This window comes from Pseudorasbora parva, chromosome 13 (genome assembly GCF_024679245.1).
Source record: "Pseudorasbora parva isolate DD20220531a chromosome 13, ASM2467924v1, whole genome shotgun sequence".
NCBI classification, from domain to species: Eukaryota; Metazoa; Chordata; class Actinopteri; order Cypriniformes; family Gobionidae; genus Pseudorasbora; species Pseudorasbora parva.
Window position 1 is genome coordinate 44299640 of NC_090184.1, and position 17020 is coordinate 44316659.

Consider the following 17020-nt stretch of genomic DNA (forward strand, 5'->3'; position numbering starts at 1 on the left):
TCCTTACAAATTCCTAAGCTACCTAAAGCCCCTTTTGGCCGCTTTTCATCAGCATTATTTCAAACCAATGGCTCCTCAACATCACGGTAAAAGAATTCCTGTTTTTTCCAAAGTGTAATGTGGTCTTTGCCACAATTCAATCAATGAGGAGTCAATTGTTTGAGCAGCGCTCAGACACTGTAAAGAGTGCACACTGCACAGACTTGCAGCAGGACAGCTACAACAGCTTCTGTCCCAAGAAATAGAAATGTATCTTAAATAACAGTTCCGGCACGCATCAAGCTTTGTTGTGATCTTGATGCCTCTGTGTACAACAGACAGAAACTTGTCACACACAAAGTGCATTTGCCGTGGTGATGAACAATAAATTTACTCGCTCGCAAAGCGAATGAATGTATCGTGAGGCTAAGTAACTTAAATGTTGACAATACAGCATAATGATTATTTAAGCCATCTTATATTTTGGAGACAGAAACATACATCACATCTTCCTAATTGTGATTAAACTTTTGAATGTGGCGCCGTGTTGCGTTCAGAATATTACAGTTTCAGAGCATTTACAATCAATGTATGGCGCCAAGTTCTTATGAACCAGGACTGTTTTCTTTATTGTGATTATATTGTAATGTTGTATGCTAAATGTAATAAGAGTTGGACCCAAATGGGTCTCTTTCAAAATAAGAGTCCCATTATGGTTTTACAAACATGCTTTTCCATTTTGTTCCATCTAACTTTTTCTCCACCACAGAAGCAGTGATGTTCCATCTTCTCCCACAGGAGCTCAGTTTCGCTGGCTAATTTCTCCTCTGCCATAACAGTGCTATTCTCTCTGCTCCCACAGGAGCCCAGTTTCTCTGGATAATTTCCCCAGTATCCATAACAGTGTGTTTCCTTTTGCTCCCACAGGAGTTCAGTTTCTCTGGCTAATTCCTCCAGTGTCCATAACAGTGTGTTTCCTTCTGCTCCCACAGGAGCTCAGTTTTTCGGGCTAATCTCTTCTCCACTGCTGTAGCAGTGCTGTTCCCTCTGCTCCCGCAGGAGCTCAGTTTCTCTGGCAAATTTCTCCACCGCCAAAGCAGTTGTTGTTCCCTCTGCTCCCACAGGAGCTCAGTTTTTCTGGCTAACCGTTTTTCCACTGCTCCCACAGGAGCTCAGTTTTTCTGGCTAACCGTTTCTCCACTGCTGCAGCAGTGCTGTTCCCTCTGCTCCCACAGGAGCTCAGTTTTTTCTGGCTAACCGTTTCTCCACTGCCAAAGCAGTGCTGTTCCCTCTGCTCCCACAGGAGCTCGGTTTCTCTGGCTAACCGTTTCTCCACTGCCAAAGCAGTGTTGCTCTTTATGCTTCCACAGGAGCTGAAGAAAATCAGCATTTGGTCCTATCCATTGCAATGTTTGAGAATGAAATTTATCCATCTGACGAAGATCCTCTACAGCATCCCACAGCTGCAAGGAGCACCACAACCCAACAAGACACCGTGACTGAATCTCCAGCAACACAGTGTGGCCGTCGGCCCAGCCGAGCCACATCCCGTACACCGAGACGCAGAGGCTTGCCATCGCCTCCACCTTCAAGACATCCACCATCTCCAGCTTCCTCCTACTCCTCAGTACAACCTACGATTCCAGCAATAGAGAAATGGACCGTACTAGGGTTAAGACAAGTGCTAATCAGTGTCGATGATAATTTTTCCAGAAGAATTAATAAAGCCAAATTATACAACCTGTACGTGTCACTTCAAGCAGCTTCTCCATCTCCAAAATCCACTCCACCTTCCAAAACTACAAACAGGTCAAGGAAACATAAGGATCCGAACTCACGCTCTCAAAAGACCCTTTCTCCCACAGAACTGGTTCTTCCTCGAGCACCAGGCCACTACAGCAGGCCCTCAGCTAGCCTGGGCCGCGGCCCAGTTCCAGCCACCGCTGCCATCGTTGCCGCCACCCAGCCCATCTCATCTCTCTGCTCCGCCGAGCTAGAGACCGTGGGTGTTTCCAGCATTGCACCTCAGGTCACAATACCAGTTTCCTCTGCCCCAGGCAATCCTTTAAGCGTAAGTACGCTTCCGCCAGCAGCTCAAGCTTTCTATCACAGCCTTTTCCTGTCACTTTTTCTAACCCCTTCCCTTGGCCTGCAGCCCCACCATCAAACTCTAGCATCAAAACGCTAGCGGTGCAGGCCCAGACGCTAGCGTCAAACGCTAACCATCAAACGCTAGCGGTGCAGGCCCAGCTGCTTTTTGTCCTCCTTAGCTTTCCTCTTTCCACTTTTTTCCCATTCCTCCTTTGTCGGGGACCGACCGAAACGAGAGGTTGCCTCCGCAAGCGGTTTTCGGTCCCTGGTTTCTATCCGCCTAACACTTTTTCCCAAACTAGTGCTCCATTCACTCTGTTTTCTGCAACACAGATGCCCTTCCCGCCGAATGCTACAGCCTTGGAACTGCCCCCTGTCGCCAGCAACATTAGAGCACAGATCCTCACAGAAATTCAGGCTGTTGGCACCAGAGGCGGACCCATTCCCATTCCCAACCCCAGTACCAAAGTATTGAGAGCTAATATTCCCATAAACCACCCATTGAGACCCCTCATTGACGCTTCTCTCAATTCCATCCTTCAAGCTGTTTCCCCCAGAACCCTTCAATCCTACCTAACTGCATGGAAGTGTTTCAAGTCTTTTCACTCCATATACAAGCTGAATTTTCCAGATTATTCTTTGCTTACCATCACTTCATTCATATCTTATTTCAACAGCATCAAGAACCTCCAAGTCAGCTCCATCAAGGGTCATCTAAGCTGAATTCAACAAACTTGTGTTTGGTCTGCCCTCTCCAGAAATAACCAATTCACAAACTTCCATGCTCATCAAAGGCATCCAAAAAACTCAACCCACCCACCCAGACAACCAATAACTCTAGACACACTTACCAAATGTATCTCCACCCTCCGCCAAGGCTACCACTCCACCAATACTGCCCGCACTCTGGATGCAATGTTCATATTGGCTTGCTCCGGTTTTCTCAGAAGCTCAGAAATTACCATCACGTCCACCTTCAATCCAAAGCTTCATCCTATAATTTCAGACCTAGCAGTGCTAGATGATGAAACAATCTCTTACTTCATCAAACAAAGCAAGACGGATCAAATGAAAAAAGGGCAATCCATTTACATTTTCAACCTTCCATCACCAATCCAGCCGTATCAATCCATTTTAGCCAACCTACATTTCAGAAGTTTGCAGACTAAACTTTTATCTGAACCACTCTTCACAGACGATGCTAACCGCCCTGTCACACGTTTCTGGTTCCAAAAACACCTCAAGTCTATACTGATTCTATCCGGCATCTCGGCAGACAACTTTTCTAGCCATTCATTCCGCATAGGTGCAGCAACCACAACTGCTCAAAAAGGTCTCTCCCAGCACCAGATCCAAAAACTTGGTCGCTGGTCGTCAGAGGCTTTCAAGAGCTACATCCGCTCCAATCGCTCCCACATCAAAGAAGCCCAACAGACCCTCATCAGCTAAAATTGTTTCAGCTTCAGCTTGTTTCCATACACTCAATCCTACAGGATCACCACATCCACTCCAATTCAACATCACCAAATTCATTAAATGAATCAATAATATTCACTGCCGTAGCAGCATCTCTCCAATCACTCCCGCAGGAACCCACCTCAAATTTTTCACTGCAGCAGTGTTATCTCCTCTGCTCTAACAAAAGTTCAGGATTCTCCATCCAGCTGGCTGTCACTGCCGCAGCAGTGTTATCTCCTCCGCTCTAACAGAAGCTCAGGATTCTCCATCCAGCTGGCTCTCACTGCCGCAGCAGTGTTATCTCCTCCACTCTAACAGAAGCTCAGGATTCTCCATCCAGCTGGCTCTCACTGCCGCAGCAGTGTTATCTCCTCCGCTCTAACAGAAGCTCAGGATTCTCCATCTAGCTTGCTCTCACTGCCGCAGCAGTGTTATCGCCTCCGCTCTAACAGAAGCTCAGGATTCTCCATCCAGCTGGCTCTCACTGCCGCAGCAGTGTTATCTCCTCCACTCTAACAGAAGCTCAGGATTCTCCATCCAGCTGGCTCTCACTGCCGCAGCAGTGTTATCTCCTCCACTCTAACAGAAGCTCAGGATTCTCCATCCAGCTGGCTCTCACTGCCGCAGCAGTGTTATCTCCTCCGCTCTAACAAAAGTTCAGGATTCTTCAACCAGCCGGCTCTCACTGCCGCAGCAGTGTTATCTCCTCCGCTCTAACAAAAGTTCAGAATTCTCCATCCAGCTGGCTCTCACAGCCGCAGCAGTGTTATCTTCTCCGCTCTAACAAAAGCTCAGGATTCTCCATTCAGCTGGCTCTCACTGCCGCAGCAGTGTTATCTCCTCCGCTCCAATAGAAGCTCAGTATTCCCCATCCAGCCGGCTCTCACTGCCGCAGCAGTGTTATCTCCTTCGCTCCAATAGAAGCTCAGTATTCCCCATCCAGCTGGATCTCACTGCCGCAGCAGTGTTATCTCCTTCGCTCCAATAGAAGCTCAGCATTCCCATCCAGCTGGCTCTCACTGCCGCAGCAGTATCTCCTCCGTTCTTAAAGAAGCTAAGCTTTTCCATCCAGCTGGTTTTCACTGCCGCAGCAGTGTTATCTCCTCCACTCCAATAGAAGCTCAGCATTCCCCATCCAGCTGGCTCTCACTGCCGCAGCAGTATCTCCTCCGTTCTAACAGAAGCTAAGCTTTTCCATCCAGCTAGTTCTCACTGCTGCAGCAGTTATCTCATTCGCTCCAGCAGAAGCCCAGTTTCTCCAACCGACTTTACTGCAAAACAGTGTCATCTCCTCCGCTCCAACAGAAGCCAGTTCCTCCACCCAAAGGCCTCCACTGCCACAGCAGTGATACCGCCTCAGCTCCCGCAAGAGTTCAATTTTTCCATTCAACTTGCTTGTACTGCCGCAGCAGTGATTTCTCCATATTTCCGCAGGAGTGTCAGTTCTACGTCCAACCCGGCTCACTGGTTTCGAAAAACAAGTTAAAATGGCTCGTCTCCACGGCTGCAGCAGTATCGACAACTCAGCTCTCGCAAAGCCCGATACTCCATTGAAACTCGTTTCAATACCACAGCAATGTCGTCATCTCCATTCCCACAGGAGCCCAATCATCCGTGCAAATTGTTCGTTTGGATAGTTGGAAAGCAAGTTGAAACGTCTCGTATCCTCTGCCGCAGCAGTTATAGTCAATTTCGCTCCCGCAGGAGCTCTGATACGTCTTTTCAAAACCTGTTTCACTGTCTCAGCAGTCTCACCTTCTCCACCCCACAGGAGCCCAATTCTCTGTACAACTGGGTCTTCGGATAGTTTGGAAAGCAGATTTAAAAGGGCTCATCTCCACTGCCACAGCAGTATCACCAACCTCACTCCCGCAGGAGTTCTGTTCCTCCATCCAAACTTGTCCCACCCTCAGAGCAGTGTCATCTTCTCAACTCCTACAGGAGCCTAATTCTTTGTACAGCCAGCTCATTGGATACGTTTGAAAGTATGCTGAAACAGCTCGTCTCCACTGCCACAGCACTGCTATCTCCTCTCGCCTACACGCAACCACCCCAGCTGACTACCAACGAGGTTCACCTTTCTGATATCACGACCATACAAACCTCAGACAATAATGAACAAGATCTCCCGATCCAGTGACTATCCCCCCCTTCGATTGGCACAGCACCAGTTCATGCTCTGCAACTTTTGGGGGGCATCAACATCATTTACTGGCTGCTGTCCTATGCTAGTAGCAATTTTTTGGGGGAGTACTCTGGGTTCGGGCCAAATACCGAGCTCGGAGCCCTCTCCTCGGACAGCACGCCAAATACGCATACCATTTATTCTATCTGAATTATTTGTAAGTGTGAACTCGTGAAATGATGTTTCTTAAAAAACTAAGTTCGGGAGAAGCACGTTCAAATGATCTACCTAATCATGATGTCATTCCAACCAGCTGTCAACAATCAGTAATCAACATGTCTACCAATCAGCTCAAGTGGAGGATCACATAAATACCCAGTCAACTCACCAACGTTCCTTGACAAAGTTTGCAGCATCCCTCCACCACCCCTTCTACCTCACACGCACCTGGTTAACTTTCCTAACCAGAAATACGGGGGGAGTACTCTGGGTTCGGGCCAAATACCGAGCTCGGAGCCCTCTCCTCGGACAGCACGCCAAATACGCATACCATTTATTCTATCTGAATTATTTGTAAGTGTGAACTCGTGAAATGAAAATTGGTGCTTCATCTGAGCCGATCAGGCTCAATGCCAAATTTAGGATCAGCGCTCTACTGGTCATGAGATCTGTAAAATGGCGATTTTTGCTCATAACTTTGAAACATTTTGTCAGAAAGCCTTGTGTCATGCCAAATCCATGGATACCGATTTTGCCAGTATCGGACAAAAAATTAAAACTCATCGGTCCGCCATTTTGAAATTGCAATATGTTTAAAACAATCTGACATATCGGCACACAATTTGGTAAGGTTCATCGACAGGATGTCCTGAAGGAACCTGAGAAGTTTCAACACAGCGCCACCTATTGTTCCAGAGATATATGATTTTTTTTTTTTTTTGCAAAAACAACTTTTGAATGGTAGAGTATATAAAAGTAAAAAAATAAGTGAGACAGTGATATATTTTCTGTTTATTCTCAGCACAATATTTGCAGATTATAATATTTCCTGTCAAATCAAAATTGATTAAGTCAAAAGTTATGAGCACATAGCTAGTGTACGTGTTAAATGTCAGCTTTATGTAATCATAAATGTAACTCTGTATGAATTATTTGAGGTTTGACTGGATTGATCTCCTCCCGGATGGTGTGTTTGAGAGAAAGAAACACAGAGTTTTGTGTAAACAGGTTTTATAGTCAACAGCAAATGCTCTCCGTCCAAATAAACCAACAAAAGCAAATTACTGAGCAAGAAAGCAAATGTTTGAAATATCTAATTGGCCAAAAAACTAAATAAAAAAAAAAACTCTTTTCAGCTGTTTTCCGGCACACACATGCTCACACAACCCAAAAACACTGTTTGGCACAATGCAAAGCCTCTTTAAAAAGCCAAGATTATTCTGAATATCTGATCGTATTTTTTCCACATATAAATAAAACCACCAGAATTGGCCTAAAAATAAGCAACTACAACCTGATAAAGAAACATCTAAACCGAAAACATGATGCAAAAAATGTGCTCTTCCTCAGTGTTTCAGTCGTTTTCCAGCACAAATATCTTAACATTCTTAAACTAAGACTGGAGAAGAGAAATGACTGGAGATATTGAGTCTTGCTTACTGAAAAAGTGTCAAAACAAGAAAAAAATCACTAAAAGGTCTCTGTCAGTAGGGTCAGAAAACCTCTGAGGAAGAGCATCATCATTACAGAGAGCACAACCATCGGCTGCAGTGACATCACCGGCTGTCAAGCGTCTGATTGGCTGCCCCCGTTTCAGGTTTACACCGCTAACCTGGATTCAGTGTTAACCTGGTTTCGTCCACAGCGATGGCAAATCTAGAACATGGCTGGAAAAGCAATTTACAATCCACTTTAAAGATAAAACGATAAATGTTCATTACAAGATATGTGGATCCTTTGTGTGCAAATATAAAAATATTACAATTACAATATTAATCAAGTTCATTTGGTCGAGAACTAGTTCACCTGCGTGGAAGAAAAGCCAGAAACCAAACTGCACAAAAATATACTCTAGCGTCCAGTGACCACAAGAGCCACTCCATGATGTGTGTGTGTGTGAGAGTGTGTGCATGTTTGGGGCTGTGTGTTTGTGGGTGAGTGCGTGTTTGTGTATCTGTGTGTGTGTGTGTGTGTGTGTGTTTGTGGGTGAGTGCGTGTTTGTGTCTATTTGTTTGTGTGTGTGTATGAGTGAGTGTTTGTGATTGTGTATGTGTGTGTGCACACATGTTTGCGTGTGTGTGTTTATGTATGTTTGTGGGTGAGTGCGTGTTTCTGTATCTGTGTGTGTGTGTGTGTGTGAAAGTGTTTGTGCCTATTTCTTTGTGTGTGTGAGTGAGTGTGTGTGTGAGTGCTTGTTTGTGTGCGTGAGTGTTTGTGTCTGTCTGTCTGTATGTGTTTGTGTGTGTGTGAGTGCGTGTTTGTTTGTGTGTGTGTCTGTTTGTATGTGAGTGTGTTTATGAGTGAGTGTTTGTTTGTGAGCGTGTGTTTGTTTGTGTGAGTGTGTGTGTCTGTTTGTATGTGTGTGTGTGTGTGTGTGTGTTTGTCAGTGAGTGTGTGTGAGTGAGTGAGTGTTTATGTGTGTGTGTTATTTATTGTATTGCCATGCAGACTGATATCAGAAGCTACAGTTGGACGTCTGGGTAATTATTCCCCCCAGATCGAGATTAAAAACACTTCAAAGTACAAATACATAAAAATATTTCCACAGACATTCATCAATAACTGGAGTTTGATTCAGAAACATTGCATAATTGTATTGTACAGTTGGAGTTGGTCAAACCCTGAAGGCACTGCCCTCGTCTCGCTCGCGGCTCTGGAAGGACGAATGCGCTCGCTCTAAATCCAGCACAACGGCCAGCAGACGAGTGGCGACGGCACGGGCTCGTTCAGACCGGCCCTGCACACACACTGACACACACACACACACACACACACACACACAAGAAATGCTTAAACATTCACACTGGGCTACATGTGCTTGTTTGGCTTTCAGAGTGCAGATCCGCTTCGTGTGTGTGTGTGTGTGTGTGTGTGTTTGAGAAAGTGAGAGTGTGTGTGAGAAAGTGAGAGAGAGAGTGTGTGTGCGCGTGTCTGTGAGTGTGTGTGTTTGTGTGTGAGAAAGTGAGTGTGTGTATGAGAGGGTGTGTGTGTTTAAGTGCGTGTAAGTGAGTGTATTTGAGCGTGAGTCTGTCTGTGTGTGTGAGTGTGTGTTTGAGTGCGTGTATTTGAGTGTATTTGAGTGTGAGTCTGTGTATTTGAGTGTGTGTTTGAGAGTGCGTGTGAGTGGGTGTATTTGAGTGTGAGTGTGTGTTTGAGATTGCGTGTATTTGAGTGTGAGTGGGTTTGAGTGCGTGTGAGTGAGTGTATTTGAGCGTGAGTCTGTCTGTGTGTGTGAGTGTGTGTTTGAGTGCGTGTATTTGAGTGTGAGCGAGTGTATTTGAGTGTGAGTGGGTTTGAGTGCGTGTGAGTGAGTGTATTTGAGTGTGAGTGTGTGTTTGAGTGCGTGTGAGTGAGTGTATTTGAGTGTGAGTCTGTGTGTTTGAGTGCGTGTGAGTGAGTATATTTGAGTGTGAGTCTGTGTGTTTGAGTGCGTGTGAGTGAGTGTACTTGAGTGTGAGTGTGTGTTTGAGTGCGTGTGAGTGAGTGTACTTGAGTGTGAGTGTGTGTTTGAGTGCGTGTGAGTGAGTGTACTTGAGTGTGAGTCTGTGTGTGTTTGAGTGCGTGTGAGTGAGTGTACTTGAGTGTGAGTCTGTGTGTTTGAGTGCGTGTGAGTGAGTGTACTTGAGTGTGAGTCTGTGTGTGTTTGAGTGCGTGTGAGTGAGTGTATTTGAGTGTGAGTCTGTGTGTTTGAGTGCGTGTGAGTGAGTGTATTTGAGTGTGAGTCTGTGTGTTTGAGTGCGTGTGAGTGAGTGTATTTGAGTGTGAGTCTGTGTGTGTTTGAGTGCGTGTGAGTGAGTGTATTTGAGTGTGAGTGTGTGTTTGAGTGCGTGTGAGTGAGTGTATTTGAGTGTGAGTGTGTGTGTTTGAGTGCGTGTGAGTGAGTGTATTTGAGTGTGAGTCTGTGTGTTTGAGTGCGTGTGAGTGAGTGTATTTGAGTGTGAGTGTGTGTTTGAGTGCGTGTGAGTGAGTGTATTTGAGTGTGAGTCTGTGTGTTTGAGTGCGTGTGAGTGAGTGTATTTGAGTGTGAGTCTGTGTGTTTGAGTGCGTGTGAGTGAGTGTACTTGAGTGTGAGTCTGTGTGTTTGAGTGCGTGTGAGTGAGTGTACTTGAGTGTGAGTCTGTGTGTGTTTGAGTGCGTGTGAGTGAGTGTATTTGAGTGTGAGTCTGTGTGTTTGAGTGCGTGTGAGTGAGTGTATTTGAGTGTGAGTCTGTGTGTTTGAGTGCGTGTGAGTGAGTGTATTTGAGTGTGAGTCTGTGTGTGTTTGAGTGCGTGTGAGTGAGTGTATTTGAGTGTGAGTGTGTGTTTGAGTGCGTGTGAGTGAGTGTATTTGAGTGTGAGTGTGTGTGTTTGAGTGCGTGTGAGTGAGTGTATTTGAGTGTGAGTCTGTGTGTTTGAGTGCGTGTGAGTGAGTGTATTTGAGTGTGAGTGTGTGTTTGAGTGCGTGTGAGTGAGTGTATTTGAGTGTGAGTCTGTGTGTTTGAGTGCGTGTGAGTGAGTGTATTTGAGTGTGAGTCTGTGTGTGTTTGAGTGCGTGTGAGTGAGTGTACTTGAGTGTGAGTCTGTGTGTGTTTGAGTGCGTGTGAGTGAGTGTACTTGAGTGTGAGTCTGTGTGTGTTTGAGTGCGTGTGAGTGAGTGTATTTGAGTGTGAGTCTGTGTGTTTGAGTGCGTGTGAGTGAGTGTACTTGAGTGTGAGTCTGTGTGTTTGAGTGGGTGTGAGTGAGTGTATTTGAGTGTGAGTCTGTGTGTTTGAGTGCGTGTGAGTGAGTGTACTTGAGTGTGAGTCTGTGTGTGTTTGAGTGCGTGTGAGTGAGTGTATTTGAGTGTGAGTCTGTGTGTTTGAGTGCGTGTGAGTGAGTGTACTTGAGTGTGAGTGTGTGTTTGAGTGCGTGTGAGTGAGTGTATCTGAGTGTGAGTCTGTGTTTGAGTGCGTGTGAGTGAGTGTACTTGAGTGTGAGTCTGTGTGTGTTTGAGTGCGTGTGAGTGAGTGTATTTGAGTGTGAGTCTGTGTGTTTGAGTGCGTGTGAGTGAGTGTATTTGAGTGTGAGTCTGTGTGTTTGAGTGCGTGTGAGTGAGTGTATTTGAGTGTGAGTGTGTGTTTGAGTGCGTGTGAGTGAGTGTATTTGAGTGTGAGTCTGTGTGTTTGAGTGCGTGTGAGTGAGTGTATTTGAGTGTGAGTCTGTGTGTGTTTGAGTGCGTGTGAGTGAGTGTATTTGAGTGTGAGTCTGTGTGTGTTTGAGTGCGTGTGAGTGAGTGTATTTGAGTGTGAGTCTGTGTGTTTGAGTGCGTGTGAGTGAGTGTATTTGAGTGTGAGTCTGTGTGTTTGAGTGCGTGTGAGTGAGTGTATTTGAGTGTGAGTCTGTGTGTTTGAGTGGGTGTGAGTGAGTGTATTTGAGTGTGAGTCTGTGTGTTTGAGTGCGTATGAGTGAGTGTATTTGAGTGTGAGTCTGTGTGTTTGAGTGCGTGTGAGTGAGTGTATTTGAGTGTGAGTCTGTGTGTTTGAGTGCGTGTGAGTGAGTGTATTTGAGTGTGAGTCTGTGTGTTTGAGTGGGTGTGAGTGAGTGTATTTGAGTGTGAGTCTGTGTGTTTGAGTGGGTGTGAGTGAGTGTATTTGAGTGTGAATGTGTGTTTGAGTGCGTGTGAGTGAGTGTATTTGAGTGTGAGTGTGTGTTTGAGTGCGTGTGAGTGAGTGTATTTGAGTGTGAGTGTGTGTGTTTGAGTGCGTGTGAGTGAGTGTATTTGAGTGTGAGTCTGTGTGTTTGAGTGCGTGTGAGTGAGTGTACTTGAGTGTGAGTCTGTGTGTTTGAGTGCGTGTGAGTGAGTGTACTTGAGTGTGAGTCTGTGTGTGTTTGAGTGCGTGTGAGTGAGTGTATTTGAGTGTGAGTCTGTGTGTTTGAGTGCGTGTGAGTGAGTGTACTTGAGTGTGAGTCTGTGTGTTTGAGTGCGTGTGAGTGAGTGTACTTGAGTGTGAGTCTGTGTGTTTGAGTGCGTGTGAGTGAGTGTACTTGAGTGTGAGTCTGTGTGTTTGAGTGCGTGTGAGTGAGTGTACTTGAGTGTGAGTCTGTGTGTTTGAGTGCGTGTGAGTGAGTGTATTTGAGTGTGAGTCTGTGTGTTTGAGTGCGTGTGAGTGAGTGTATTTGAGTGTGAGTCTGTGTGTTTGAGTGCGTGTGAGTGAGTGTATTTGAGTGTGAGTCTGTGTGTTTGAGTGCGTGTGAGTGAGTGTATTTGAGTGTGAGTCTGTGTGTTTGAGTGCGTGTGAGTGAGTGTACTTGAGTGTGAGTCTGTGTGTTTGAGTGCGTGTGAGTGAGTGTATTTGAGTGTGAGTCTGTGTGTTTGAGTGCGTGTGAGTGAGTGTATTTGAGTGTGAGTCTGTGTGTTTGAGTGCGTGTGAGTGAGTGTATTTGAGTGTGAGTCTGTGTGTTTGAGTGCGTGTGAGTGAGTGTATTTGAGTGTGAGTCTGTGTGTTTGAGTGCGTGTGAGTGAGTGTATTTGAGTGTGAGTCTGTGTGTGTGTTTGAGTGCGTGTGAGTGAGTGTATTTGAGTGTGAGTCTGTGTGTTTGAGTGCGTGTGAGTGAGTGTATTTGAGTGTGAGTCTGTGTGTTTGAGTGCGTGTGAGTGAGTGTACTTGAGTGTGAGTCTGTGTGTTTGAGTGCGTGTGAGTGAGTGTACTTGAGTGTGAGTCTGTGTGTGTTTGAGTGCGTGTGAGTGAGTGTATTTGAGTGTGAGTCTGTGTGTTTGAGTGCGTGTGAGTGAGTGTATTTGAGTGTGAGTCTGTGTGTTTGAGTGCGTGTGAGTGAGTGTATTTGAGTGTGAGTCTGTGTGTTTGAGTGCGTGTGAGTGAGTGTACTTGAGTCTGAGTCTGTGTGTGTTTGAGTGCGTGTGAGTGAGTGTATTTGAGTGTGAGTGTGTGTTTGAGTGCGTGTGAGTGAGTGTACTTGAGTGTGAGTGTGTGTTTGAGTGCGTGTGAGTGAGTGTACTTGAGTGTGAGTCTGTGTGTTTGAGTGCGTGTGAGTGAGTGTACTTGAGTGTGAGTGTGTGTTTGAGTGCGTGTGAGTGAGTGTACTTGAGTGTGAGTCTGTGTGTGTTTGAGTGCGTGTGAGTGAGTGTATTTGAGTGTGAGTGTGTGTGTGTTTGAGTGCGTGTGAGTGAGTGTATTTGAGTGTGAGTGTGTTTGAGTGGGTGTGAGTGAGTGTATTTGAGTGTGAGTCTGTGTGTGTGTGTGTGTGTGTGTGTGTGTGTGTTTTTTGAAATATCAGCACACAAATGTGTATAATGCCATGGGTATGACACAGGTATTACAGGAGAGGGTGAAATATGAGGACATTACCCATGGCCCCACTTTACAAAAGGCTTATAAATGTCCCCACATTTCACAGAAACAAACGTGTGTGTGAGAAATTAAGAGTGCGTGTGTGTATGAGCGTGAGCTTGTGTGTGTGTGTGTGTGTGTGTGTTTGAGTGTGTGTTTGAGTGTGAGTCTGTGTGTGTGTGTGAGTGAATGTGTGTGTGTGTGTGTGTTTGAGTGTGTGCATGTCTGAGTGTGAAGAGACGAGACGAGTCTGACCTGTTGATGGTGGACTGGTTTTCTTCTCTTCCTGTTCAGCCGCCTCCATTTCCTGTGTCTCCAGGTACTGCTTCCTGTGTCACGAACATCAGCAGATCAACAGATTTACCACGGTAACTATAAAGTACCAGAGTTACTGCAGTTATTGTTCATAATGTTGAAGCATATATAACACAGAATATAATTAAGCAATATCACAAGGACCAGAGAGAGCTGTTTTCATGAATATAAGTGTGATTGCAAATGATATTAATTTATACAAACATTCAATAAATAAGAAGTTAATATTTAATTTTAATTTTACATTTTAAACGGCGACTTTGCTAATTCGGCAACGTTTCGTTATTAAATGAATCAGCTGCTCTGAACAAATCGGTTGAATAAATGATTCTGTGAATGTAAAATAATGTTAATGTTTAAATGTTAAATCAATCTGAACATTATTTATGCAATTATTTATGTAACTTCTGTGCCATGAGTGTTATTGTCAGTGGTTTGATTGGTAACAGCGCTATAGTGCCTTACTATTCTAATTGTGTTTATTCATTAAATATAAGTCATATCTCAGACAGTATTATGATCTTTTAGATGAATGTGAGGTCTGGTCTTGGTCTCGGTTTAGGTGGTCTTGACTACAACACTAATGTCTGGTGGTTACGAACAGGAAAAATATTATTTTTGGTATTCATTTTTACACAATTGTACAATAAATCATTTTTCTTTCGTTATTTTCTGTATTGCGTTATCTCTGGCCACCTGGCACTATCAGTTGTCACAAACTCAATGTTACTTATTATTCTGCTCCTTAATAAGACCAGGAATCGTAACAGCCCTGAATTTTCCATTATAAAGTGAATGACTTATTTTTGATGTGTGTGTGTGTGTGTGTGTGTGTGTGTGTGTGTGTGTGTGTGTGTGTGTTTGCAGCAGCGACACCTGCTGGAGGTTCAGTATCAGCGTCTCAGACCTGAGTTTGTCTCGGCCATGCAGAAGCTCTTTATAGATGATCTGTGTTTCAGCATCAGGATCTAACGGGTCGCTCCAGTCGCCCAGAGTCACGGCAGAATGAGTCCGACTGCAGCCCGACGCTGAAACACACACACGCGCACACACACACACCTTTGTTTTTGTGAATTGTGGGGACATTCCATACACGTAATGGTTTTTATACTGTACAAACCGTATTTTCTATCCCCTTACACTGCTCCTAAACCTACCCATCACACACACACACACACGCACACACACACACACACACACACACACACACACACACACACACACACACACACACACACACACACACACACACACACACACAGCCCCTGCCTCTAAACCTATCCAATACACACACACACACACAGCCCCTGCCTCCTCTAAACCTAACCATCACACACACACACACACACACACACACACACACACACACACACACACACACACACACACACACACACACACAGCCCCTGCCTCTAAACCTATCCATCACACACACACACACACACACACACACACACACACACACACACACACACACACACACACACACACACACACACACAGCCCCTGCCTCTAAACCTATCCATCACACACACACACACACACACACACACACACACACACACACACACACACACACACACACACAAACACAGCCCCTGCCTCTAAACCTATCCATCACACACACACACACACACACACACACACACACACACACACACACACACACACACACACACACACACACACACACACACACAAACACAGCCCCTGCCTCTAAACCTATCCATCACACACACACACACATACACACACACACACTGCCCCTAAACCTACCCATCACAGGAAACATTCTGCATTTTTACTTTCTCATAAAAACTCCTCCTGTGTGATTTATAAGCCTTTTGTAAAGTGGGGACATGGGTAATGTCCTCATATTTCACCCTCTCCTGTAATACCTGTGTCATACCCATCTCATTATACACATGTGTGTTCTGCTATGTCACAAAAACAAGCACACACACACACACAGGACTGTGAGTAACACCGCTCTCAAATCTAATATTACTGATCTTGACATCATAACTGTTATGACAAAATGGCCGCACTAATTGATCAGAGGCCCTTTTATAAAGTCTTGATTTAGTTTATGCTCGAGTAAGTTTGGATGCATTATTATCCCCATATTCTCCATTGTTGCGGCTCCTCTCCTCCCAGTCTGTCAGTAACGCTCAGTTTAGTTCCTGCTCTATGAAACCCCTCCTTCTGAAAAGCACACTGTGCACTGATTGGTCGGCTGGAGCGGTGTGTCGTGATTGGTCAACACACCATCCCTTACCATAACCACCAGTTTCGACACATTACTAACTAACCCAACCCCTTTATTCTGCGCATTAATTATTATAATGAGGAATATTGTGACGTGTTGGTCCCCGGAAGAAACTCAAGACTACAATGGAGGAACACTGACACGGATATAGAGAAGAGCTCAGAGCTTTTTTATGCTCAAACAGCACCATTTGTAAGAACGGTGAATGTGCAGGTAACTCACACACACACACACACACACACACACACCTACCTGTCCGGTCGGGCTGCAGGCAGCAGGTCCATTTGTTTCCTCGATGAGCTCCAGGATGAAACGACGGCAGCATGTGTTCGTTATAAATACTCATCTTCCTGATGGCTGACAGCCACTGATTGAGCTCATTAACATTCTGAAACACACACACACACACACACACACCTTATTATTTCAGTTCTGATGTAAATACGTTATACAACACCAACTGTAGTGTAAACTAAGCAAGGATATATATGGGTCAGTAAGATTTGTTTTTAAAGAACACATAAAAATGTGTGTTTAAGTGTGTGTTTGAGTGCATGTGTGAATGTGAGTGTGTGTAAGTGAATGTGTGAGAGTGTCACTATCACCTTGCACTGCAGGTGTGTGTGTGTATGTGTTTGTGAGAGAAAGGGAGCGTGTGTGTGTGTGTGTGTGTGTGTGTGTGAGAGAGAGAGAGAGAGAGAGAGAGAGAGAGCGTGAGTGTGTGTGTTCTGTCACCTTGCACTACAGGTGTGTGTGTGTGTGTGTTGGTATGTGTTGTGTGTGTGTGTGTGTGTGTGTGAGTGTTTGTATGTGTGTGTGTGTGTGTGTGTGTGAGAGAGAGAGAGCGTGACCGTATGTGTTCTGTCACCTTGCACTACAGGTGTGTGTGTGTGTGTGTGTTGGTATGTGTTGTGTGTGTGTGTGCTTATTTTTTATTATTTATTCTTTATTTGACAGGGACAGTGGACAATAAAATATTACCCCAGAATTAGCTACACAGCTAAATTTCATCTGTTGTCCCTGGTTTCTGTCATCTTGCACTACAGGTGTGTGTGTGTGTGTGTGTGTGTGTGTGTGTGTGTGTGTGTGTGTGTGTGTGTGTGTGTGTGTGTGTGAATGAGCGTGTTCTCTCTCACCTTGTACTGCAGGTATGTGAAGTGTGTGTGTGTGTGTGAGAGAGAGAGAGAGTGTGAGTGCGTGTGAGAGAGTGTTTGCGTATGTGTGTGTGTGTGTGTGTGTGTGTGTGTGAGTGAGAAA

The 17020-nt window shown here is 45.1% G+C and overlaps 1 protein-coding gene across 6 annotated transcripts in view; it reads right to left on the minus strand.

The window, feature by feature from the left end:
- Positions 1-7862: 7862 nt before the first annotated feature.
- LOC137039235 (rasGAP-activating-like protein 1) overlaps positions 7863-17020 on the minus strand; it is a 60743-nt gene continuing 51585 nt past the window's right edge. For 3 of the 6 annotated variants that reach the window (XM_067414555.1, XM_067414556.1, XM_067414554.1), the window contains 4 exons: positions 16016-16151; positions 14402-14522; positions 13435-13508; positions 7863-8620 (listed from right to left, as the gene is read on the minus strand). In XM_067414555.1, coding sequence (XP_067270656.1) covers positions 8487-8620; positions 13435-13508; positions 14402-14522; positions 16016-16151 — 465 coding nt within the window. In that variant the 3' untranslated portion in view covers positions 7863-8486. The other 3 variants (XM_067414557.1, XM_067414559.1, XM_067414560.1) reach the window with 3 other exon arrangements.